The sequence below is a fragment of the Drosophila mauritiana genome, chromosome 3L (genome assembly GCF_004382145.1).
Source record: "Drosophila mauritiana strain mau12 chromosome 3L, ASM438214v1, whole genome shotgun sequence".
In the NCBI taxonomy this organism is placed as follows: Eukaryota; Metazoa; Arthropoda; class Insecta; order Diptera; family Drosophilidae; genus Drosophila; species Drosophila mauritiana.
The window spans coordinates 14,622,695-14,649,068 of record NC_046669.1 but is presented as its reverse complement, the minus strand read 5'-3'; the positions used below and the strand labels follow the sequence as shown (position 1 = coordinate 14,649,068).

Below are 26,374 nucleotides of genomic sequence, written 5' to 3'. Positions count from 1 at the left end.
CATTCAGCGTTCATTGAACGGCGGACTGACAATTCCTCAATGGGTCCTCTAACTTGGAACCGAAACGAGGACTAACTCATCCTTTTGTGCGATCCCAAGGGGTGCGGTGCTAATAAACGCAATTGCACCTACGCCCCTCTGGGCCTTCGGTCCGAAAATGGAAATCGGAATGCCAATGGGCAAAATAGCCCAGTCGGCGGTTTTAAACGGAATTTCGGTATTCCATTCTCCTTGCTATTCTGGAAAATGTTGCACTCCGATCTACCTGATCTCATCCCGATCGTTATCTACCGGAGTTCCTTGCTCAAGTGTGCGCCTCTTCCACTTGAGCTGAAGAGCTCGGCCCTTGAGTTTCAAGTGCTGGATCAGCAGTTAGGACTCCGTGACTCCATTCAGGATCTGCTATTTTTTCGCAAATTCATTCAAGGAGCGTAGCGAAATCCGTTGTGCCAAAATGTGTTGCGTGGGCTCTTCGGATCTTTATCGGTAGGTTGATTTAAAGTGATTTTTCAAAAATCACAGATAACATTCGCGACTATTCGAGTTAATGGTGGGACTGCATTTTGGAGACATGGGAACTAAGTTAATTGGTTGAAATACTCAATTAGCGGCACTGTCAATAAGAAACAAAGTTTCGGTGTTTCAATTAAAGAAAAGTATATAAAGGCAGTATTAAAAAATGTAAAAATCTGTTCGGAAATTTATAAATTAAATTTATTCTAATTTATTCTAGTACTTTTCATTGTGTAGGAAAGTAATCTATATATATATTTGCACTTATTTTATTTTATTTAGCTAATATTGCCTTAACTTAAAACTTCATTAAACTATTCCTACGGTAGTGTTAATTTCTAAAAAACCCCTAGAAATTAATTCAATGCTGTGACTGTTTCCCAAATTTGTTTCCGTAAACAAATTTGCATACACCTCTTCTCCGTAGGATCCACTTTTGGAAGTACCTTTAGCCAGATGTCCTGCCAACTTTCGAGTGTCCCGCTGATTCCAAGATTCCTCGCTGTTTCGATCTCCCGCGTGGCAGACACTTCATGAATGAATACATCCTGAAGTGCAGAACCTCTTCAGTTTAAAGTGGAATCTTTCTTTTTGAATTGGCCTCATGAATGAATGTTCTGCACTGCCTGTGCATCAAGGCTGGGAAATTCCCTCAGGTTCTTTGGGCCTGTTAAAAGATCATTAGGCCAACGCTTCTGGCTGGAACAAATGAAATTCCGTTGAAAATTGCCCGCCTACCTGAAAGTAGAAGAAGAAATTTGTCAGGTGTTCAACTCTGGATTCTTGTCTAGACGGTCTGTCGCCAGGGCATAGAAGTCCTTAAATTCCCTGTGGTGCAACGGTTGTGGTCTCAAGTGCTTAATTTAAATATTTTTCAATTTCTGCCCTAATGGAATTCTGAATCCAAATTCCAAACCAGGAAAATTCCCTTAAAGCTTTTAACGCTTTTCCTACTAAGCTTTCAGAACTTTCCCCGTAACAAGTTTTCAGGCCATTAAGTTTGGATTATTACAAAACGTTCCCCAGAGCTTCGAAGCTTTTGAAGCTTTATGGGGGAACTCCTTTCAAATCAATTTCAGGGTTAAACATTTGGGGGCCATTGGGTTTTCATGAGGAGGACAATAAAACAACTGCAGACTGAGGTAAATCTAAGCTCGCCATCCAAAATCCTTTAAGCTTATGCAAATAAAAGCGTGCACCCAAAATAAATAAATTAACCTATATGCTTACGTGTTTGTATGTAGTCTGGGTGATTTTCTTGTTTGGTGGTCAAGCCAAGGTAAACATGAGTCCAAATGAGTTTTCACTTTTCCACATAATTGCGTTTTTTATTTTCTTGTTTTTAATTATGAGTCTCAGCGAAAAGGCTTCCGGTATCCTTGTTTTGACCTAGATTAAGCACATATTAATGGCAAATTTACCCCTAGAATCCGAGTAAAAACTGTCGATGTTCCCGGGTCACGCAATCGAGGATATTTCCCTTATACGCCGCGATATGTGGAACCAGCTAATTGACCCATTAAAGTGGCCTCCGAACATTGTTGCCCCTTTGAGTGCTTTTTAGGTCACAGGATGTGTGAAGCCGTAAAGTTGTCCGCACTTAAAGCGGTTATTTAAGCCCGTGAAGAAAATGAACCATTAACAATAAATTGTTTAATTACATTACAATTATAAGTTCGATTCGAGGTAAACAAGCGCCCCAGCATTCAACCTCCCATTTTATTAAAGTTTTCTAATTGTTTCGGAACTAAGTGTGCACTAGTTCAGTAATTTCCAAAGAATGCTAGTTTCCAATAATTATGTGGCCATAAAGATTTCAATTTGCCAAGCATCCCACAGTTTCTATCAGCTACCGGGGGAGCTATCTTCACCTCCCCGTAATCGGTGGCCCTCGAAGGATATCTGGTGCCAGCACGTCATCGTCCTTGGCCACACTGTGCATTGTATTTAATGAACTTGTTGGTAATCGTACTGGGCTCATCATCAGCACGTTGACTCGACCGGGAATACGACCTGGGATCTGGGCGGTGGGATCTGGGTTCCACGAATATTTTGATTTTATTAACTTTTTTCTTAATATCTGCATTGGCTGTCAAAGCTTTAAGTGTTCTTTAAAGGTGTTTCGTGTTTTTCACAATATTTGATAATATAAAATCTCTTAAAATATTATTAATGGGTGAATAAAATAAGGCAGATTTTTCTCAGTGATTAAGACACGAAAGCAAGACGTAAACATACGCTCAGGACTACTATCTGCTCAGGACGATGTAATTATGATTGTAGCATATGCCAGGAGGCGCCTACACACTGTGAGGACAATGTCCTTTTTCTCGGTCCCAAAAGCAGCCCGATGGCCAAGTGAAATTTACATATGGAGAGGAATCAAGCGAAATATATGTGGATGTGTTTATGTGCGTATAGATTACAAGTGAAACTGAATTTATTGCCAGCATACGCATTGAGTGGCACGTGTTCGGATTTCAATTATATAAAAAGCTTAAAACACACACACATTCTTATGGCAAATGGCTTACATGCCGAGATACCAAAATTTATATACATATATATTTATCTGAGTCAAAAAACCAAGGTAGTATTAAAGCATTTAAAATTGTGATAGACCCAACTCTCGACCCTACAAAATCAAAACAAAGAACAAAGTTCACACACCCGAAATGAAAATGGCCTAAAAGTGAATGAACTGCTGTCGGAAAATTGGTAAATGGCTTGTCTAAGCCTAGCGCACTAGAAACGAGGTGATAAAGAACAAAAACATGCCTTCCTTTGCTGGCTAATCTTTAAGATTAAAGCCAGAATAATGTATTTGCTGCGATGGAGAGGTGGCGATGGGGTATAAATGCGAAACCCTTGGAGAAAAACATCTGCCGAAGCACAACAGAAAGCCTAAATTCACTCAAAAAATACGACAAAAATAACGAAGACGGGAAAACAACAGCCAGCCATGTTTGTTATTAAAAGAGCCAAAAAAAAAGTGGGAAAAAGAAGAAAGCAGCCAGAGATGAAATGAAATCAAGTCAAGAACAGCGAACTGGCAAAGCACATAAATAAATATGCCAGCATATCTGCAGGGCAAAGGCGACGACTACGTTGACAATTTTCGCCAATGCCAATCCGCCACTATGCACCCACCACCTCCTACCCATTTTCCGCCCCCTGAACGACCCCATCCCATGGAAATGGGTTATAGCCGTTTGACACAGGTGGCCTGGCGGGCTTACGAAATGTAAGCAACTTGTTGCTGAAACAGAATCGCAAAATCCGTCCAGAAAAAAATCCAAGAGCAAACGAAACGAATGCCCCGGGAGAATGGGAAAATTGGGGAAAGTGTGGAAATGAGAGGAAAAACAGATAGGGGCCGATGTGCAGCAAGCAACAAGCTAAGCCCCTGTTGATGGTTTGGCCAAAAACTTTTTTTTTATGCGCAAAGGGGGTCTGAATAATTTAAAAACGGTAAACTTATACTGCAGTCGGAGAAAAACAAAGTTCGATTAAATGGTCATTAATCTCTAGATAAGACAAAGAGTTTAACACAAGCAGAAGAACATAAAAAATTCACATAAGGCCCATAGTCAATACAATTTTTAATCTATATCAGCTATATCAGTTTTTTCTCAATAATATTTTAAATCTGATATATTTATAATAACACGTTTTCAAATAGAATAGTTTATAGAACAATATAGTCCCAATTTTATATTTCCAAACACTTTCCGGAAATGTAAGAGATTATTTTAGAGATTTGTTTAATAAATAAATAAATAATTTTTTATTTCACAATCTCAATTCTTCTATCTTCTTATTTTGAATAGCTTTCCTTATAAGAGACTATTTAAATAAATGCGTTAAAAAAAACATCTGGCAGCAATAGGAGCGACTTAAAAATATCTTTAAAAGTTTGGCAATCGCTTTCATATTTGCGTCGCACCCCACTCTTGAAAACAAGCCTCTTTTCGCCACGCCCCTTTAGCCCAGTCTATGCGAATGTCCTGCGGTAAAGAGAGGCCTACGATGAGTCGTCTGTACACGTCTGAGTCCAGTGTCCTTTCCCTTTGTCCTTCCCGCCATGCTTCGCTTGAAGTAGTCTGCCTGAAAAGTTTCCTATTCACATAAAGTATCCACAGGCCCAGCGACTTACAAACATAAATATATGCACACATTTAGGTTATGGACAAACACTCAGCTAAGCCATTTGGGGTGTCCCTATACCGTACCATCCAATGCGCTCTGTTTGTCTGTTGCAAACACAATGCAAACTAGGGGCAGTTGGGGATGCACAAACTGATGAAAGAAATACCCTACTCCATTATTTTATATAAAGTACATTGATAGGTATGTTTAGGTGTATATTGATAAGCAAAACAAAATTCCAAATATATGTGTTTTATTTGAATGCATTAAATATTATACTTTGAATTTTACTTAAAAGCACAGAAATATATATATTTTTTATAACAGACAAACATTGGAAATACTCAGGGAAGTGTGTGTACCAGTCGGCATGACTTTAGCAAACCGGCTAGTCAGGACCTCGCCATTGGCTTTTTGCACTTAAATGACGAATATACCGCGAGGTAGGGTGTTGAAGACCTGGGAGGTGGTAGGAGCAGAACGATGCCATTGCCATGGGTAAACTTACTTTGCAGCTCGCTCAATGTCAGCCGTTGTTGGACTTGCTCTCTCCGTGGCTTCGTGTTTTTGTGTCTCTTTTTTTTCAGGGGCAAAGATGACAACAGGTAAATGAGGTGGCTGGGCGGAAAAGATGGGACTTCTGGGTATATCGGGCAATGGCAGAGAGCAGAACAAAAAGTTGCTGGCGCACTTGTGTGCGTCAATTAAGGTCGCTTATGGGTAACCCGAGCCGCAGTTATGGGCGGTCATTAAGACGAAAAAACGCCGAAAAGTATTCAACAAATTGAATCACTGGGATACGAACACAAGCACATACACAATCGCACTCACACCTATACACAGAGATATACATTTCTTATCTCTCTAAATTCACTTCACCGAGCTTTCAAGGTGAAGTCGCATACACACGCACACCATTAAAAGCTGGAGAAAGCTTTTTCGAACTAATCACTTAGGCCCTGGAGTTTCCTTTGTGCCGTGTTTAATTGTCAGAATAATGATGGGGCTGTAATCCCAAGCCCAGTCAGGTTTTCTATCCAAAACTATACTCTACTTAATCGAATTTAGTAACCACTCCCAAATTCTTCAAATCAGAATATAAGAAAAGAGAGGCGGGAGAAAGAGAGCAACAGCTGATTGAGCAACGCACAAGGCAACAAGTTGCGAAAAAGCTTTCGAAGTTCGCATTGAAAGAATTCAATGCCAAAGGAGCAGGAGCTTTACACGATTGATACTTTCTCTCTCATTTATTGTGTCTGTGTGTGTACTTTGTTGTTGCTAAAGCACTGAAAGAAAATCAGCATGTTTTCTTATAAAACATTCTCAGATAACAGAAAAACTGACTTAAAATAACTTACGACACATATATTCTTAAAAAGGTTTTTATTATTTTGAGATAAATGCTTTTAAAGAAAGAATTATGCTTTCATCAAATTAAACATAATTAATTAGGTATTTCTTACTTTTTTACCTATTTTTTACTTTCTTCAAAATATTCCCATTTTTTCGAGTGTTTTATCATCATTTTCGGGGCACTGGAGCATTCACTGTTGCTGCTGCTTCTGCTCCTGTCGGCAGTTGGCAAGGCCGAAGACGAAGTGCTTTCGAATGAAGTTCCCTTTTTTTGCAACTTGTTGGCTCTGCGTGAAAATGGAAAATCAGTAGCACGCGTACAGCTCCCAAGTGAAGAACAGTTCGCTCATCGCATTTTCGCCACGGAACGGTTCGAGATAGGAAAGCCAGAGGCAGTAACTGAAATCGCTGAACACCAATTAATGGACGGACGCCAAGAGGCAACTTTCAATTGAGTTTCGTGTCGCAGTCGTTGTTGCTGCCACATATTGCTTTTGATATATTTTGCGGCGGTGTTTGTGTCTGTGTGACTCTGCAATATGGCCAAGTGTTTTGTGCTGAAAAATGTTAACCAAGCTTAGGCCGAGCGCTCTCTAATCCCTTCTGTTGTGATTGTGGCTTAAAAAGAAAAATATAAAAAGAGAAATATCAAGTAGGTAAAGGACGTTTGGAACTGTTGCTTCGCCGATTTCGCTCTCACTTGCCCCACACTTTCACTGAACTTTCACGCACCGCAAACTTATCCAGTCTCATCTATTATTTACTAGTTCATTTTCATAGCAAATCAAATGTGTCAGCAGCTGGGCATCGCTTTATCCTGGATATAGATTTATAAATATATATAGACATATACTTGAAGTGCCTGCATCTTGTTCACTTTGGGCTAATTGGAAAGTTAATTGAACACGCCGTGATGGAAAGTTAATTGTGCATTAATTAGTTTTTGTTTTCGGTGGGGCAGAAACCATAACCATTACTGTGGATTAAGGTGGGGCTCGTATCTGATTGCAATTAGAATATCTGTGGAATTTCGATTAAATTCCCCACGTCAAGGCAGAGAAAAAACCAAACTGGAAAATTGTGTCCCAAAGAAGAGAGTGGATGAAAAGCTGTGCATATAGAAAAATAAAGTGATTGTTGAAAATAAGATTATTTTATTTATTTATATAAGCCAATCTTGAGATTGTTATCGAAATAAATGGGACTAAAAGTGTTATTTTTTCTAGGAATGATAATGCTTTGGAATTTCACAATATGATTTTAAGTCAGCTTGGTGATTTTATCGCAATATAAAAATGAAAATATTCAGGAAAAGTTGGGGAATTAAATTTAATAAGTATTACTTTCTTTATTCTTCAAACAATTAAATTTTTTTTTAAATAATTAGTAACCACAAATATTTTAAGACCGAATCAAAGAAATAAAGTTTGTCTTTAGAAATATTGTGTATGGGCAAATAATTATTAGGTTTCTTTAACGAATAGGTTGCTGGGAAATTATTAAAAAAACATTGAAGTAAAAATTACTGCTTCAAAGCAAGCACAAATACATTACGTTGATATATTTTATTTAGTGAGTATTAGCTATATTTTTTCTGTGTATCTCGTTGTCCTTCTCTGTTTTGCTTTTCTTTGAGGGATTGCCGCAAAAATTTAGTATGCGCCCCGTGCTCTTCGGTGGATTCTAGGCGCGGTCCCAAAAAACTCAGTTCTTATCCCAGTCCCCGATAGAAATGCAGCTCGCTGACTGATGAGTCCTTCAAGGGAGTCCTTCGCCCCATTCCCATCCTTCTTTCCATCTCGTGCTTAGGCCTAGTCAAGAGCAAAAAGCAAAGTTAATATAATTATTTATAGATAACGAATCAGGCGAGTGCACAAATTCGTTGGGGGCTGTGTCTCCTTTTTTGCGAGGGAGCGTTAATGGAGCATCTGCCTGGTTTTGTGGCAGGGAAATTTCCCTATTAACCAGAGATGACGGCTGGCCCGTACACTCAGAATTTTAATATTAAAATTGAAATTTTCGACGAAAAACATAATCACTTAGAGGTGATATCTAACGGATACATTCAAAAGAAATTCAAAGAAAATAAACGGAAGTGTTGGGGAAGTATAAAGTATTATCTGTTAAATTCCTAGAAAATAGTCAGATACAAAATTTGATAGGTTATGGAAGTTATTATTCGTTAAAATATAAATAAGAAGATGATAAAATATTTTTTAACAACTTTTAAGTTTAAATCCAATTTCCTGCGCTCATCTGCCAGTTTTGGCTTTCCTGTAAGATTTTTTGTTATTTTGTTCTGATTTTGTTGTGTATGAATGAGGAGTTAAATCCGAGCATGTTTAGGCACTCATTTCTGCTCCCATGACCCTATTAAATGTTATTGTTGCTCCTGCTGTTGCTCACGTGCTTCAGCAGCATCCCTATCCCCCCTTAATCATCCAATAAAAACGCACACGAAAGGCTTCTGGGAGTCCTTCTAAATATATATACACCCGTGCATATATGGTTGCCTGGGAGGAAGTCCATAAATTATATCAATGAGGCGGCGTATAATAGAAAAATATGTCAGCATTTTGTGGATAACAATAAATGGCAGCCCGCGCGAAGGAGATAGGTAGTGCGTGCGAGTGAGAAGCAGAATGACACGCGTTGGCACATACACACACACACTCGCACGCATACACACGTACAACATGTTGCATGTGCCACACAATTTGTCACAATTAGAAGGATGAAAATGGCTGCAACGAGTCACGGGCCAAAAAAACATAAGAGAAGAATACGCCAAACAAAAATCGGGTGAAGGGCAGGGGAAGGGGGATTGGTAATGGGATGGGGATATTGAAGTGGATGCTTCAGCTGCATTCGGTTGTCCCTTTTTGCGTTGTTTTTGCGAGTTTTCCTTTTGCTTTCTATCTTTCCAGCTGACTGCTCGCATCCCAGTCGTAAATCTTAATTTGGCATGCGAGTTACACTCTGGCTGCATCTAAGTCAAATATCCTTCAGCCTTGGCAATTACGCACATACACATACAAAATATCCTACGCACACATAGACAGCGACACCCACGCGCCTTCATAAAGAAGGGAGTTCTCATGCATAGAAATGGCATATGTACATATGAGTTGATTGCGTTATCCCCGCCACCCCCCAGGATATTCATCCCATTCCATTCGTCTCCATTTCCCTCTTGGTTAGCCAATGCATTTCCGTCCAAAGGCTCAACAAGCTGGAACTGGTCATAACTGCACAGAGAACAAAACTTCGACCCAATATGGTGATTAGTGAAAACTATAGAATCGAACAAGGAATGTATTAATATTTCATTTCGAATTCGTTTTCTTCCTATTTCTTTTTAAAAGAAATAATTGAGTTAAATATTTATGATATGAGCATACACCGAACAAATTTCATTCCATACTGAAATATATCACGTAAATATTAGTTAACAAGGTTAAACAACAAGGTTGAAGTTCTAAAAGAATAATTAATAAATTGATTTTATATACTTTTTAGTTAGGTGGAGAATATGATTTATTTAATTGATTGCACGTCCACACATGCAATGTATGCGCACTTAAATTAGTTTACTTGATTTCCGTTGGACATTTGATTGGACTGTATTGATTTGATTGCCTTCAGCTGTGATAAATGAAAGGCTGGAAAATATATATAATATATATGGACATTATTGTTGGAAGTCACCATGTATGTAAATCGGCAAACATGAAAAAAATATCGGAAAAACTTTAAAAGTGATACCTAGCTTTTGTGTAATAATCCGCTTATTCATGGCTTATAGTGATGCAAAAAAAAAATTCAGCATTCAATGAATATTGAAAAGGTCGTAATGCGATTTACTTTTTTAAAGCTATCAGTTTCAGTTCGTTTTCACATTCATCACTTTTTATTGACAGGTTATATTAGTGAGTTATAACAATAGTATATAACATAATAATATATAATTACAATAATATATAACTAATAAAAAGAAACAATAGTCTTACAGAAATTTAAATCGAAACTCGCAAGATGATAATAAATAAAAGTTATACAAGTTATCCTATGGTTAGATATCCAGTATCTTTCAGTCTGACCACCTATAAATTTCCTTTTGACTTTAAGATAATTAACTTTGGTGCACTTTCTCAACTGAGTGTGCCAATTTACATGTGTTGTTTACCAGGCCTCAAGTCATCCAGAAAAAAGGGCAACGCGCAGCCAAGGCAAAAGGTGAAGTGGGCGGATGGGTAAAAAACTGGCACAGATACAGTCTGCAGTTAATTAAAAGCGCAATAAATAAACAATAAACAATGGCCATGACGAGCTGGCGGATGTGTGTGTGTGGGGATATGTGGGTGCGTACATGTTGCAGCATCAGCTGGGAGTTCTGGCCAGGCTTAATGCACTTATGGTCGGTGCAATATGCAAATGCAATTAAGATGCATGATGGCGCGGAGTGAAAGCCGCACTCCAGCCACCGCCGCCCACTGAAATGGAAATGGAATCACGTAGAGCAGGGATTTCAGTTGGCCAAAATCAATAGTGGTTGGCAGTCCAAGAATGGACCAAATCTGCAATCGCAGTGTGTCCCTCAAAGAAAAACTTTTCATGGCAATCGGAAGCTCAAAGGATTTTTTTAAATTTCCAACAAAAAACTTTTCCATAAAATCTAAATATTTCCATTTTTCCTTGGAGAAATTAAATAAATGGAAAGCCACCAGCAGCGAGAAAACGGCATCAAATTAAAGAATAACACAAAAGTTCGAATGCAATAGAAACGCGAGGCATTTTTGTTTTTAAATTGCCACAAAACGGATTTCCATAAAACGGTCCTGTGTTTTGTATTCCAAGTAAAATTTTGCAATAGATTTTCGCAGGCAATTTGCGGAGGCAATCGCGATATTGAAACCTGATTCCAGTCTTTGGGCCATGGCCGTCGGGCGAAATCCATATAACCGAACACACACATCAAGCACTCAGGCTTATGCAAGCAGAAAGTTTTCAAAATATTTTTTTTTATAGCCAAGTTGACAACGATAAAAATTCGAGGAAAACGCAATGGGCGGCAGAGCGGAGGTGGTGAATACCCAGCGACAGAGAGATGAAAGCCAAAAATGATGTCCTGATAACGATGCTGGGCTTACACGTACACTTACTCACTCACACAACCCAACTCATCGATTTGTCAGGACCTTTTTTTGCGAGGGGGAGAGGTTTTTGGAGAGGTACAAGAGGTTATCGGATGGTGGGGCCAAAAATTGGACCCCTCTTGCCCTGGCACATGGCAATCAAATTTCAGACAATAATTAATTTGTCCATCACAAACTGACAATTGAAATGTCCATCAGGTGCGGCGAAATATAAAAACTAATTGCGGAACTTTGTATTTCGATGGCGTTGGGTGGCACCACCAATTAAATAAATATTTAAATAAAAATAAATATGGGAGACACGATTGTTCTTTAATTATTCAATTTAAATCGTACAAACTATCAAAAGCCTATTGAAATCTTTTATATTAAAATTGTGGCTAAGCATGATAAAATATAGAAAAATTTTTTTGCTTAACAATTCTTAAATTCTTAGAACTGAAACTTTTAGTATTTCGCATTTTAATGTAAAATATTTATGTACAAGCAACAAATAACCATTATTAATTTAAGCATTTAAAAAGGCTAACTAATTTGCGCCGAAAGTCACTGTCGTGTCAAAAATCAACTGTCCAACAAAATTTAAGTTGGCTTAGCCAAATGAAATTATCGCGAACGAAAGCGAAAAAAATGGAATTCAAAATGTTGATGGTCTTTGTTTATATTTAAAACTTTGAAACAGAAAATGTTGCGCCTAATTGAAACTCTTTTGGGCAAAGTAAACAAATAAACAGCTGAAGCGAGACACCGAGGCCATTGACGTCACAGCATTTAAGGGGCTTGGAAAAGTTTTCGTGCCACGGGGGAATACGAATATGCGAGCAGTGAGTCCTTAGGAGGTCCTTAGAGAAGGAGCTTGGATTCAAGACGCTGAATGTCCTTGATTTGCGCCACACTCCACTGAGCCAGTCGGGCAAATCTTTTCTTAGTCCCTAACAAGATTGATGGCAAATAACTAGCTGCATTTGCCATCGCCATCAGCATCCATCTCATTGATTGAATGGCAAATCGGATCATGTCAATGCATCGCAGTGCAATTTCTGCAGCCAGGCCCCCAAACAATAGTCCTTTGATTTGCGAAGGGTTAAATGGGCAAATTGTCGAAAGGCGGCTGATTCACTTTGATCCCATCCTTTCGCACAGCAATTTGCAAAATACATTTGCCAAACACACATTTCCCCATTTCTCTTCTATCGGCGTGCATTGTAGTTGTTTATGGCAATATTGAATCTGATTTTGTTTTTCATTCAAACCGCAGAGAAAATTGCCATTGTCGATATACTTAAGGTAGCACATGGGGAGTTGTCAATGCAGGATGTTTGCTAACGGATTTTGACAACTAACTGAACTGAGAAAATTGGCAGCACTTATATGGTAAGAAGGGGAGTGCTGTTTCCAATTATCCTAATTGGCTATAAAGTCTTTAAAATATAAGATGCGTATGATAAGTAAGCCATTATTATTGAGTACCATTCTCTTGCCTCTTATGCTCAATAAAGCTATTTTTATAAAACAGCTCTGGGGATAAGGAACAATCAGAAATGCTGAACTGGAGTTCCTCCCACCAACTTGAACAACTTAGGCTTCACTGAAATACGCATAACATAAATTTTCTAGCTCTGAAAGCTAACAATACCTTTTATGCGGACAGATAGACATACGGACAAACCAACAAACGGACAGAAGAGTTGCGAAAGCTAAATCTTTTTATATTTTAAATTTCAAAAACATAAATTGTTAGTTTCATGGTTTGTTATTAAAGAGACAGGTTCCATTCATATCTTTGCACAGGAAACGCATTAGGTGCCTCTCTCTTTTGGGGATTTATAATCCATTTCTGAATGAACTTAGCGATCTTAAATCGTTTTATTGAAAATATCCACCAAACGCGGCTCCGCCGAAACAAGTAATACCATCACAAAAAAGCCTTTGCTGAGAATAGGGCAAATAGCATTAAACACATTCCGGCAAAACCATTTGTTAACCACTGCGTGTGGCCGCAGGGCTATTTACCAGAGATTCGTAGTAGAATGATTGTGGAAAGGATATAAGCAGCGGGAAAAGCTGCCACAGCGAAATGCAATCGATGCACTGCAGCCGCACAATTTCCATTGTATTGGTGATTAATTTCTTGCCTCCGGGTGGCTGCGCATCGAGTCGCTGAGTATCCTGGGTATCCCCACAAGGACTGCGGCAGGACTCGTTCGCATCTCGCCTTTGTAAACAAGTTGACAGACAGGCATCCGCACTTGGGCATCGGGAAGCGGGAATCGTGCATTGGGTATTCCCTTACTCGTGGAGCAATGAGAGCCGTATTGACGTTTGATGAGCGGATTATCATCGGCAGTTTCCCCTACCAGGACACAAGTGTGTTCGATCGGGGTTTTCCTCGCCGCACAATAACTGCGCCATTTCCCACCGCCTTTTTCTATAACAAAATGTGCGCCAAACTGTTGAAAAACCTCGACGATTGTTCTCCAATGCTGGCAGCACTTGTTGCAAACCCCCTTGCCAACTGCTAAACTATTTTATTCCACGCTTAGCTTTTATGGGTTTCGGTATCGTTTTATGTTTCGGCTGGCCATGCATAACTTTAACTTTTTAATGGTGAAATGCGAGAGCGGCGAAAAAGTTTTTCGTTTCTCACAACCTCTCTTTTTTTTAGTTTAAAGTCTATAGCTTAAATTCGAGAAGTTCCTTGGGATAAAATTTTAATTTATATATATATATTTAATAATGTGGACAGCAGTTCAGGCCACTACTTTATATGCACTCAAAAGTTTAAATGTTTTGCAATTGTGAAACACACCAAAAGTTATCTTCTTAGGACAAATTAAATTCATTATTATAGTGAGCACAAAGTCTTATATATATATTTAATAATGTGGACAGTAGCTTCCAAAGGTTTCCAAAGTTTATATACACGAAAGTTAAAATTGAAAAGTTAAAGTGGTAATAAGAGTGGTATCCTCTTAAACAATGAACTTATTTTTATAATAAGCACAAAGAGGCCAACAAAAGTAATATCTTCTATATTTTTGATAACTAAATGTGTAGCGCAATTTTGTTACAATGAACCAGCAGAATCCCAATGGCCAATAGCTGCAATTTTTGCCATATTGTCCTTTCAGAGTTTCTAAAAACTGCTCCACTGAACCGGATCCAAATAAAAGCCCGTATTAATATCGTGCCGTCCGCTCTTTCACTTTCGCAATAAACTCTAGTTTTATACCAATGGAGGGAGTGGGAGTGGGGGCGTGGCAGTAAAGTGCATCCAAGGACGGGGAACAAAGTTGGCATGTTAGTTCCTTTCACAAAATAACCCCCATAAATGTCAGGCAATAACAGGCAGCACAAATTGTGTGGCAGGATCATAAAGTGCCACGCACGGAAGAAGTAAAACCGAGCAGCCCAATTTCCTTTCCAGCCACAAAAAGTGCAAGATGAATTACCGTTTGGTAGTGTATATATAGTTTGTGAGTCCTGGCTGAAAGTCCTTCGACTGTCGTCATCTCTTTTCTACTGCATATCTCTTTCTCCCTCCTTTTGTGTGTGTGTAGGTGACCGTATAATGAGCTGCTGTTTTACATTTTAATTTCCGGCTACGTTCAAATGGCCGTCCGTCCGTTCGTCCGGCTAGAAGCAGAGATTTGCGGATTTGCTAACTGTGCCATCTCGCTTTCCATTTTTCCACTGTTGTTGGCCGCAATTATTTAAATGAGATTACAAAAGACTTATGCAGCGGAAATCTTATTGTGTGTGTATTGTGTGTTTGTCGTTCATTTGTCTGCCGCCTCTTGTCTGTTCCTGAATCCGGGAATCCTTGTTCCTGATTCCGGACTCGGAATTCCCAGTTTCCAACTCCTCCTTTTGGGCCCGGCTCAGATTACGGCTTAGACGACGTGTGTCAAAAGTTATCCCGGCCAATTGTTTGGCTTTTGTCCAAACTACAATAAAGTCGACGTGCATACCTAATTTGATTGTTAATTGCCCTTTTTTTTTGGCCAACAGATTAGCCTGGCGTTGGGTCCGGAGGCTGATCCCCTAATGAGTTTGTCAGTAGTTTCCACTAACGGACACATGTCAGTTAGCAAAGTTTGCCCTAAAGACCTGGCACAGTTGGCAAACTTTAAACTAAATAAATTAGCATTTAAATGAAGTGATGGCTCGTTTGGGGGCTCTGTATGAAAAACTTATTGAGTTTGCTGGGAAGAGTAATGATCTATTAGTTCCTCGAATTTTATAGCTATAATATTTACATAGATATCTTAATGCTAATATCAAATGTATATCTATGTACTGATTACTTTCTGGCTTACATTTAATTTCGTAGTAACCTTTTTCGGGTTTAACATTCTGTTTAAAGTAATATTTTTTTATGGTTCAGATACAATTCTGCATTTTATACTACGTATTTTGCCACAAAACTCTTTGGCTGAAAGGCGCTTAGCTTAAAACTCCGCGGATTATAAAATTGAGTTCCCCTTAGTTTACTTTACCTTTATGAGAGCACTTTGATTGCTGTCTCTTCACTCACTTTGGAATTCAAATGAGCCCCAGTAAATCTCCACTCAGGAATGCGAAAACCATTTCCATTTTCTGGGGCCAAAGGATTTGCCATCTCGTCACCGCCTTTCGGTGACCAACCGTCACCATTGCCACTTTTGTGCCGTTTTTGCGCACAAATAAGCAGCTGAAGCCTCTTGCACCTGGACTGGCCACGCAAAATAGCTTTCAGCGCTCAGCAATTCGAAGACTGCAGGACCACACCTAAGTATCCTGTCCAGCCATCCAAAGCAGCCAACGCCGCAGAATATTTGTGCATACAATAAAAAAAAAACTAGCAGCTGGAGCACGAGCAGTGCCGGCTTAAAGAGAAACTGAAACAACAACGGCGTTGACATTTTCCCCACTTTCTCACTTTCCCACTTCCCAACTTACCCACCACCCCCACATTTTCCATTTTCCTGTGTGGGTGTGGGTGGGTTCTCCTGGGTTTGGCTTAACCTTGGTTTAAAAGGGGGGAGACACTGGTCAAGCTCAAGGACGTCGCGGGGAAGTGGGAGTGACAGGACATTGGTGTTGTTGCTGACATGCCTGTGGCAGTGAGAGCAATCTAGAAAAATTACTGCAATATGGAATAACAGTAACTATTGTGCTAATAGGATTAAAATGTATGCATCGCAGCCACAGGCGCCGACTGCCGCTGACAGCCAAAGAGGTGAGGAGGGGGCTTCACAAAATCGGCGGGGGAATGGGGGAGAAAAGGGGAGACACCCATACAGGTGTCAACAGATGCTGAGTGTTTTGTCACCGGACAAACTCACGTATCTTTTGTTTTGCGATTGTGGCACAGACATTCATACCCGCAAAAGGATTCAACTGCAGATATGTAAAGTGTAATTGATTTTCGCGGAGTGCGGTAACAAGATTAATGGAATACTTGAAAGTCGCATTTATCTTTGTGTCACGCGATTTGATTCTAACTAAAGGTTAGTTTCACAGAGAATATTTGAAACGTGGTTTAAAGGACTTTAAGCTCGAAGTAATATTCTTGTTAGCCTTCTCATTAACTTCAATATTAACATCTTTCTATGCAAACAGTGTAAAATATTATTTGCTTCAGAGTATCTATAGTTGAAACTAAATTATGTTGAATTAAAGAGTAACCAACACTTTCCATTGTAAAGCAATCAGCTGCATTTTTCAGGAGAAATAAGTAAGCTAAATTTTAGAATCAGTGTTGGTATATTCTATTCAACGCAGCCATTGTCTATAGGGAACTTTCAATGGAAATGGAAACTAAACGAGGATGGGGTAGTTGTAATTGCAGTTTTTACGACTTCATCCTATTTCTCGGGGCGACAGGGTCCATCTTTGCAAGGGTCCCGACAGCGTTTGCTCTTCTCCTTCTTGTTTTCCCTCCTAAATGGTTCAGACTCTAAAAACAAACGATTCACTTTAAATAATGTAACCACTTTAATATGTGGGCAATCTCACTCTTGAAGCAGCCGCCAAAGAACTGATTCTTATTACAGGTTTTCTTGCCCTTTTCGGTGCCTTGACTTTGGTCCTTCTTCTTGGCCATTCCTCTGCAGAAGTATAGTGATTGATGCAGCAACTTGTTTCTGGGCAGAAATTTTAACAGAACTCCACTCATTTTGAAGGAAGAAATTAACTGAGAAACTGAAATAATTTTGAACTGCTGGGAACGAAAAATGATGTCGAATGACGGAATTTAAACAAATGAATGAGTCAAACTATCGGAGCCTGCTAATCGAAAGTTTTCCATCAAAGTTTTCACATGCCCAGAGAACAGAACACTATAAAACTAAAACACTCCTTGCTGTCAAGGGGCAACAAGTTTGTAATGACTTTGAGCAACTAATTAGAATGCAGCCGGATTACGATGCACTCGCCCACCGAAACGCACTTTAATCGAAAAAGTTCAGCCAGCTTAAGATTAATTTCTCCAGATATATACACAAATCGTAATAGAATATGTTTACAAAGAAAAGGCTGCGACTAAATATTAAAGAAATAAGGAAACTTTAAATAGGACCTTGTGAATAAATATTTAATTAAGCTACTTCAGTGAAAAGAAGAGAAAACTTAAATTATATATAAAGCAAAGAAATCTTTTTTAAATAGTTTTTTATATTAATTAACTATTTTGAATACTTATCTTATATGTTTAAACATATTTGCATTTTGTATTTACCTCGAACATTCTATTGCTTATTTATAATTTAAAAGTTTGAATATTATGGTGTGTATACATAACCTTTTCATGTTTTATACCAAAAAGTAAGCTCGCAACTGATTTAAGCTCTGCTCCTAAAATCAATAAACATTTTAAGCTAATCATACTCAATTGGATTCGAGTCCCTGCCCCTGTGCTTTTGCACATCTTTATAAGATTCCCAAGAATCATAGGAGTCCAATGGACGTTATGCGAAATCTTTAGTTTAAAGAAACATCCTTGGCGTCTGTCAGTATTTTCTGCGTTGAGCTGGCTGAGAGGATTATCGTGTTCAAATATACTTATAGACCCGTGGGTTCACATACTCGGACACACATTTATTCGACGTTCGAAGCCAATGTTTTAGCACTTAGTGTGCAAGCTCATAACTGACAGTCAGGAGCAGAAAAACGCAACAAGAGCTTCATGGAAAAATAGCAAAGCCGAGAAAAAAATGGGAAAATGTGAAAGGGAAAAGTTGAAAGTTCAAGCCCGTTTAGCAAAACGAAGCGGAAATGCTCTAGAATGAAGAGAAATGGAGAGAGAGCGAGCTCTAGATGTGGAAATGCCATTAATCAATCCTTCACCAATATCAAACAAGCTGGAAAATTTCAATTTCATATTTATCTACTCGATTGTCGGGGTTGCAACCCTCAGAATCCGGACCGTTGATACGATGATAATGTGTTGCATGCAGCTCATTTTTTTTTTAATAGTCCTTGGTGCGGCTACCCTTGAATTAGGGATTTTAGTTGTTTCTTTTTGGGGTATTTTTGTCAGCATTTTTCGATCATTTTTCGTTTTATAATGGGGTGAGAGATGTGGAAAACTGTGGGCTTGGCTGTTTGTCGCTTTGATTGCAGTTTACATAGGTGTCAATTAGCAACGGTGCGGTTGGCTGCATTTCAATGGAATTATCGTTGATGTTTTCGCAGTTCTCCCCTCGAAAATGTGCAACAAACTTGGCTGACACTCGAGGGGATCAAAGGAGGATTAGCGAGCTCATTTTAAAGCCCCGACATTGACACCCAAATTCCTAGCTTATGTTGTCGTGTTTTGGCTGCAAATAGTTGTTTATATTACACTCTTGATTGCTGAGATATTAATTTAACAAGCACCCTACTTAGTTTCATTAAAGTTGGGTAGGTTAAAGAACAATTTTGTGTAATTGTGACATCCGGAAAGGGATATTTCTAATATTAATGTTATGCTTAATTGTTGCTTAGCACTTGTATATATAGCTACATTTTTATTGTACTTTTTAAATACTCTGTGTATTTATTATACAGGAAATGCTGCTCCCAAGTTAATAAGAATTTATTGTAAAGATTTTTATCTCCAGATTTATTCTTGCTGCACAATATTTATTTATTAATTTCCATTTGAGCAAATTGTAGGTACAACTGTTTTCTCGACAGCTGTTGGGCTTTCCCTCAAAAAACCAGCAGCCGAATTGGCGACAGTCGGAGCAATGAAAGTGATGAATAACTCAGAGTAATGTTACGAAATCAATAAAAATCCTTTTACAGGATCTAGGACACACAGCACACAGACACACGTTAACAACTCGCTCGGGGTGCTTGTCGGTGTGCGACAAAGACTTGGACAACATTTTTCTTTGACCGAGCACATTTTTATTATCCCAAACTAATTTGAGGGTTGGTCCTTGATTTCTCTTCACCATCTCTGTCGGCACTGTGTATCCTTGTGCCTCTCCCTTTTTCTCTGTCTCTGTCACTCCACCAGGGTCGTTGCCATGTTTTGATGTCATTCGCTACACGTGCTTAATTTCATTTAATTTATTTAATACTTGAAAAATAAGTTTTTTGTTTACATTTGTATTGAGCAACTCACCCCTCGTCGCTACCGGGTCGAGATCCTCGATATAGGGATATCTTTGCCCGATTCACCATCTATTTAACGGCACTTGGGCGTGTACGAATGCCAATGAATTCGCATTTCGCCATTCGCTACGCTGCGTAACGAGAAAACGTGAAAATTCTGGGTGTGGAATTGGGAGTGGAATGCAAAAGGCGAAATCGAAATGCGGACTGCAAGACAAATCGGCCGCCGGGGAATTGTGCGTCTTGCCAGGAGGAATGCCTCGTCTGCATATTCATGATATCGGTGTAGGAGCATCCACAGAATAATTATGGTCTCGCTGATATGTATGCTGTCTAATATTAACCACAAGGAAGCAGACTTTCATTAGCATCAGCTGCTGTCACTTTTAAAGAATAGAGTTTTGGTCTTCCTCGCTTCCTCGCTTCCTCAAGGTGAGACTTTAAAAGTTAACCTGTGGGTAGAAAACTCCAAAAATTGCTATCTGAAAAGTTTAAAGGAAAAACAAAAGTTTTTTTAAGTGCATTGAAATTATCCGTGTAGTGAATCAAATTAAAAACAACTTAAGCCAAAACGGGAATAGTTTTATGTACTGGAATACAGAAATTTTCTAGCTTTTGTGTACATTTAATACGAGAAGTACTTCTTATCATTTAAGCCTTAAATGATCTTATCATTTAGGTTTAAATGGAGGGCTTTGAGATTTTTCCATTCACTATCATTATACTCGCTGCTCGAATAATTAGGCATTAGCCGCTTTGAAAACATTGGGATGCGGGCAGAACTAACTAGTTGGCTGACTGATTAGCGGAGCTGCCTCCACGATGACGCACATTGTTCGTTAGTGCAGTTGCCATGGATTCGCCGCTAAGAATTCCCATTTACCACCTGCCATTGAGATGCCCAATAAAAGCGATGGGCGGCGAGCAGAGATGGATGAACTTTTGACTATAGTATACAAAAATTATATGGCCGGTGGGGTATGATGAAAATAGTAAGGTCAGGACGCGTTTCGACTTTTGGGTGCTGGAAAGTTGCTTAAATTATGTGGTAAAATTACCAAACTTCAGCCACAAACTGCCAATTAAAAACAGTTCAACTATAGTCACTAAGTCGTGAAATTCGTTTAAAATTCGTTATTCTTGCCGTAAACCAAACTGCATTTTATATTCCAACTCTACTACTGAGAAAACGCAACCATTAAGGCGAAAATGAGGTTTTCTTATGAGGATATGCAGAAATGGTGCACCATGACTTACATGGGAATAATTAATGCCGGTTCAGGGCTTCCAACCTGAAACCGCACTCGTGCCGGGCATTTCATCCTGTTCCATTTCCTCGTCGGTGGTTAGTCCCATCTAATGGCGTGTGAGTGTATTTGCGTAAGCGGATTAACAGCGGTCAAATGTGTGGATGCACTTTCAGAAAAGTTACTATAGGTTTGCACAATTACAAATGTTGCAATATGGATTCATTTCGAAAATTCTGAGTACTGTGCTGCATACTATTAGATGCTCCTATAAACGAATTAAATTCACTATTGAAAATACACTATTACCATAAAAATCTGTATTCATACGTTACTGGAAGGGCTACACTTTCGGTTTATTTCTTTGAGTGTAAAGTGGGAGAGCAAATAAGTGAAGCAGCAGTTTCTTTACCCGCCAAAAGTCCAAGGTAGCCAAGCAACAAAACCTTCTATTTACCGCAGAGAAGAAAAGCAGAGTTCCCATAACCACAGTCCCTCGATAATTGGGAGAAGATGAGTGGTTTGGGTCCGGCAGCCTGTTGGCTGGCCCACAAGCGCATCGAATCCTGGTCGCGAATGGCCAAGGAGCGAGTGGGAGCGGTGCGTCGCGTTACTCTCGATCGGAATTCGGCGGATGAGGGGACACCGAGTGGGAGTGGTGCCTCCTCCACTGCCGGTGGCAATGGGGTTTCGGTGGTGCACATTCTGCCGATTGGAGAGGGCTCCACCACCCCACCGCCGCAACCCATGACACCGCCGCCGTCGGCCTCGTCGGTCACATCGACCACCAGCGGAATTGGCAGCGTTTCAGCCGGTAGTGTCAGCGATAGCTGTGATTTGCCCACGGACTCGGAGGTTCTTATAACTGGGGATGGCCACTAGTGGACTCTTCTAATATATCCCATTTATTCGATTCCCTCAGGAGGTGGCCATTGCCAAGGAATGCCAACCCATCCAGCCGGCCAGTCAGCTGCATGGTATGCACGGCGGCATGGGCCTAAACCATCACCACATGGGCACAGTTTCGGCCACCGGAACAGACATCTTGCGCGGACCCGCCGAAGTGTTCCACAGTCCGCTTCACTTGCACCACCAGAGCCGATCCTTTCCGCCGCGCCTCCAGCGCACGCCGTCCATCTCCAGCCAGAGCAGCGTGGACAGCGCCCCATCCAGGCATTCGGTAAGTGTGACTACGAACTAATTGATTTTGCTAAACTACGATACTATTACTATCTACTTAATATCGCAGGGTCATCGAGGCTCTTCGCCACAGATAAGGACTTTTGGACCGGACGGACGAAGCTCGCTGCCAAGTGAGCCTGGATTTCCGCACCATTTGGCCAGGTCACCCAGTCCCATGCGAACCATTTCTTTGGATGCTCGCTGTGGAAGTCCCGCCCACTCGGCGGATCCTGGCGATCTGAGGACGCCCAGTCCCTCGCAAAGCAGCTTGGCATCTTTGGCCGGAGGTTCGGGAATGGGAGGCGGCAGTGCGGGAAAGGGCGTGGCTGGAGGTCGCTGCCTTTCGCCGCTGCTGATACCGCCCAGATCGCAGCCCGGAGTGGATCCCGCAATGGGACCCGCTTCGCCACTGGGTGCCCTTCAACCGGATCTCTATCGAATGCCGGACGGACCCGTTTACCTGACAGCTCCGGAATCCAGTCACGCCGTGGGTCGTTTACATCTGCGCGTTAAGTACGACTACCACCTGTTCGATCTGACGGTTCATCTGATTGAAGGTAATATTCGTGTTAAAATTATAATTGAAATATAAATTTTTTTTACAAAATTTATTACAAAAAATTTTAAGTAAATTATTAACAAAATAACAAACATCCGTAAGACATAACAAACCATTATTTAGGCGGATTAATATTAAAATACATTACTGAGTATGGTTAATATTGTTCGCTAGATAAATGTTGATAGTATTTGGTTCTGACCTCTATCACATCGCCATTGTTAAGACTCAAAAAATCCGCCGTATCACTTTCTGCGATTCGAAGTTTACGCGTCTTGAAATATATATTCTTCAGATCAAGTTTATAATAACGGACGTAGGCTTCCATAAGTTTACGCATCGGCATGGAGCGGTTAATATTAAATTCCACAACTCTTCTCTCCACACAACCTAACTTGATATTAATGCGACGCATTCTTATAGTATGTACTTAGTTTCTGGAAAAGATTTTGTAATATTATTTTAACATATGGGTGCGATGACTTGTTAAGCTGTGTATGCCACGATAATATCTAGTTCGATCTATCTTATGTTTGTGTTTCATCAAGAAATTAATTTTGTTTTCCTTTTCAGCTCACAATCTCAGTCCCATCGAAGAGGGTGGATTCCGGGATCCCTATGTCCGCCTGATGTTGCAACCAGAAGTGGACAGCCGGAAGCGACAGACCCACATTCACAGGGGCGAATCCAATCCCTACTTTGACCAGCACTTCAAGTTCCCGGTTTCTCGGGATCAGCTCCAGGGCAAGGAGCTGATCCTCCAAGTGCTCGACTACGATCGCTATTCGCACAACGACATTATCGGCGAGGTTCGCATCTCTGTGGATGGTCTTGATCTCTCCAAGTCAGTGGAGGTAAGTAATGGTTCGGATTGATTAGGACTTATAGTAATACAAAATCTATTCAGATCTGGGGAGACTTGCTGCGCACCAAGAAACCCAAGGAGGATCGACCGGAACTGCTGTGCTCCTTGAACTATTTGCCGCAGGCCGAGCGATTGACGGTTGTCATTATGAAGGCTAGAAATTTGGATACTCTTCAGGAACCATATGTCAAGGTGAATATTAAATATTAAACAATTATAACGAGAAAAGAAACCTCTAAAATTTAATTGTATAAAAATTAACTTCTTCTAAATAGTAGATTCAATTTAAGTGTTATTTATGTTCTCATTAACGCCTATAAATTAATAAATTTCCTTAATTCTGCTAATTTTCTTTCAGATTTATCTGATTCAAAATGGCAAACGCATCAAGAAGAAGAAGACGAGCATTACGAAGTCGGACGATCCCACCAATCCCATTTGGAATGAGGCGTTCACGTTTAATTTGCAATCAAATTATCTCCACAATGCAGCCATCGAGGTAACCTTTAGCCTTTGCCTTTCCACGTGGCCGTGGACCGGCGGTCTGCGCCGCTTTTAACAGCTCCGGCTGCTAATTCCGGGCAATAGCCCCGGTTTAATGCCCGGCCGTGTTTTAATTGAAATCCCCCCGCCACTCCACTCTACTCCACTCCATTCTACTCTACATATACATTTTTCGCTATATTTTATATCTCGGCAGATCTATGTGGTGGGTGCCGGGAGCGAGGCCACGGAAATCGGATGCTGCGGACTGGGGCCCCAGGAAAGTGGAACTGGATGCCAGCACTGGCACGATATGATTAACAATGCCCGAAAGCCTACGGCTATGTGGCACTATATCCGCTAGGGCCGTGCATAATGAATGCTGGATTATGAATTATGATTTTTCCAAAAAAAAAAACAAAAAAAAATTTAATTGCTCCCCTCATTGCGTCTATATAGGTGTACTACTAATGTAACCGTGTCTGTGTAAATTTTCCAATTGCATTTTTGGGCGCTACGCCGCCCCCCCCCAAAGCTTATAATGTTCTACGAAATCAAAATCTCATCTATATATACCTATATATATACATGTATGTATATGAATGTACAATATATATATATGCAGCTAACTAGCCCTCCAAGAAGCTCAATCAAAAGTTCCTAAGCAACGACAGAATCTTCGAAAAAAAAGAATGCCCACGAATTATGAGTATTTGTGGGTAATTGGTTGAACGGTTTGATTTTTGTTCTTGTTGTGCATTTTGTGCAACCTCTTGGGAAAATAGCACACACACAAAAACCAGAAGAGAACCGGGTACGGATACAATAGGAAATCGGTAATCGCACATCCAAAACTGTCAGCCAGACTTGTTGACATTTCCATCGACTTCAGCAGACACTTGAGGAGCCTGCCGCCTCCTTTTTCATCCTTCTCCGCTCAAGGAAGGCATTCAAGTGTGCATTTCTTAAATAATTATGAATACACCGCACCGGGAATAATAATAATAATAATAATTCGTATATAGGTGAATGGTCGTCAATCATGCAGGAAGCCAAAACTCGAGGCAGGACTCGCCCTTTTGTGCCGGCGACAGTTGACAAATTGCCATCGTCGTCCTGTTGTCCTTTTGCCATTCGATCCTGTATGCGTTTGTCGTTTCGTCGTCGACTGTTTGACAGCTTAGCCCGCAGGATAAAAAAAAGCGACGAGAGCGAGAAGTGTAGAGAACTTATGCTAATTGTTAAGTTAAATACATTTATTTACATTTATATACATTTATCTATATATACCTATATATATACATGTATGTATATGAATGTACAATATATATATATGCAGCTAACTAGCCCTCCAAGAAGCTCAATCAAAAGTTCCTAAGCAACGACAGAATCTTCGAAAAAAAAGAATGCCCACGAATTATGAGTATTTGTGGGTAATTGGTTGAACGGTTTGATTTTTGTTCTTGTTGTGCATTTTGTGCAACCTCTTGGGAAAATAGCACACACACAAAAACCAGAAGAGAACCGGGTACGGATACAATAGGAAATCGGTAATCGCACATCCAAAACTGTCAGCCAGACTTGTTGACATTTCCATCGACTTCAGCAGACACTTGAGGAGCCTGCCGCCTCCTTTTTCATCCTTCTCCGCTCAAGGAAGGCATTCAAGTGTGCATTTCTTAAATAATTATGAATACACCGCACCGGGAATAATAATAATAATAATAATTCGTATATAGGTGAATGGTCGTCAATCATGCAGGAAGCCAAAACTCGAGGCAGGACTCGCCCTTTTGTGCCGGCGACAGTTGACAAATTGCCATCGTCGTCCTGTTGTCCTTTTGCCATTCGATCCTGTATGCGTTTGTCGTTTCGTCGTCGACTGTTTGACAGCTTAGCCCGCAGGATAAAAAAAAGCGACGAGAGCGAGAAGTGTAGAGAACTTATGCTAATTGTTAAGTTAAATACATTTATTCCTTTCAGCCGAGTACGTCTTTCACAAGGAACACCAAAGAGAATTTCTCGAGCACTTGAACCTATTTTATATGTACTTACAACGAGTATTCCGAGGCATATGAACTATAAGAAATTTTTGAAAGGGGAATGCATTAGGGTTGGCCGATTTCCTTTTTCACATAAACCTATGAATGTATTTTCGGTGTTGTCGTATGAACCTATGGGAAGTCAGACCTTATAATGTGTGTAAAATATGCTACTTAATCCCAGTAAATATTGCAGAATACCAACAACTGAATGTGTGTAATTTAAACTTAAACAAAGA

The 26,374-nt window shown here is 40.0% G+C and overlaps 2 protein-coding genes across 3 annotated transcripts in view; one reads left to right on the top strand and one right to left on the bottom strand.

Annotated features, from left to right (window-relative positions):
* Positions 1-25,332, top strand: part of LOC117140029 (synaptotagmin-5) — a 48,195-nt gene extending 22,863 nt beyond the window's left edge. Inside the window, exons 1-8 of one of the 2 annotated variants that reach the window (XM_033302760.1) lie at positions 6,336-6,667; positions 21,467-21,859; positions 21,927-22,184; positions 22,254-22,743; positions 23,319-23,599; positions 23,653-23,802; positions 23,969-24,109; positions 24,311-25,332. In XM_033302760.1, the coding sequence (XP_033158651.1) occupies positions 21,518-21,859; positions 21,927-22,184; positions 22,254-22,743; positions 23,319-23,599; positions 23,653-23,802; positions 23,969-24,109; positions 24,311-24,457 (1,809 nt within the window). In that variant the 5' untranslated portion in view covers positions 6,336-6,667; positions 21,467-21,517 and the 3' untranslated portion in view covers positions 24,458-25,332. Of the gene's footprint in view, positions 1-6,335; positions 6,668-21,466; positions 21,860-21,926; positions 22,185-22,253; positions 22,744-23,318; positions 23,600-23,652; positions 23,803-23,968; positions 24,110-24,310 lie in introns of those variants that run through there. The other variant, XM_033302761.1, reaches the window with a different exon arrangement.
* LOC117140036 lies at positions 16,897-17,421 on the bottom strand. Its single transcript, XM_033302769.1, has 2 exons — positions 17,172-17,421; positions 16,897-17,112 (listed from the first exon to the last, which is right to left on the bottom strand). The coding sequence occupies exons 1-2, from the start codon at positions 17,329-17,331 to the stop codon at positions 17,021-17,023; spliced, it is 252 nt and encodes an 83-aa protein (XP_033158660.1). The 5' UTR covers positions 17,332-17,421; the 3' UTR covers positions 16,897-17,020.
* Positions 25,333-26,374: the final 1,042 nt, after the last annotated feature.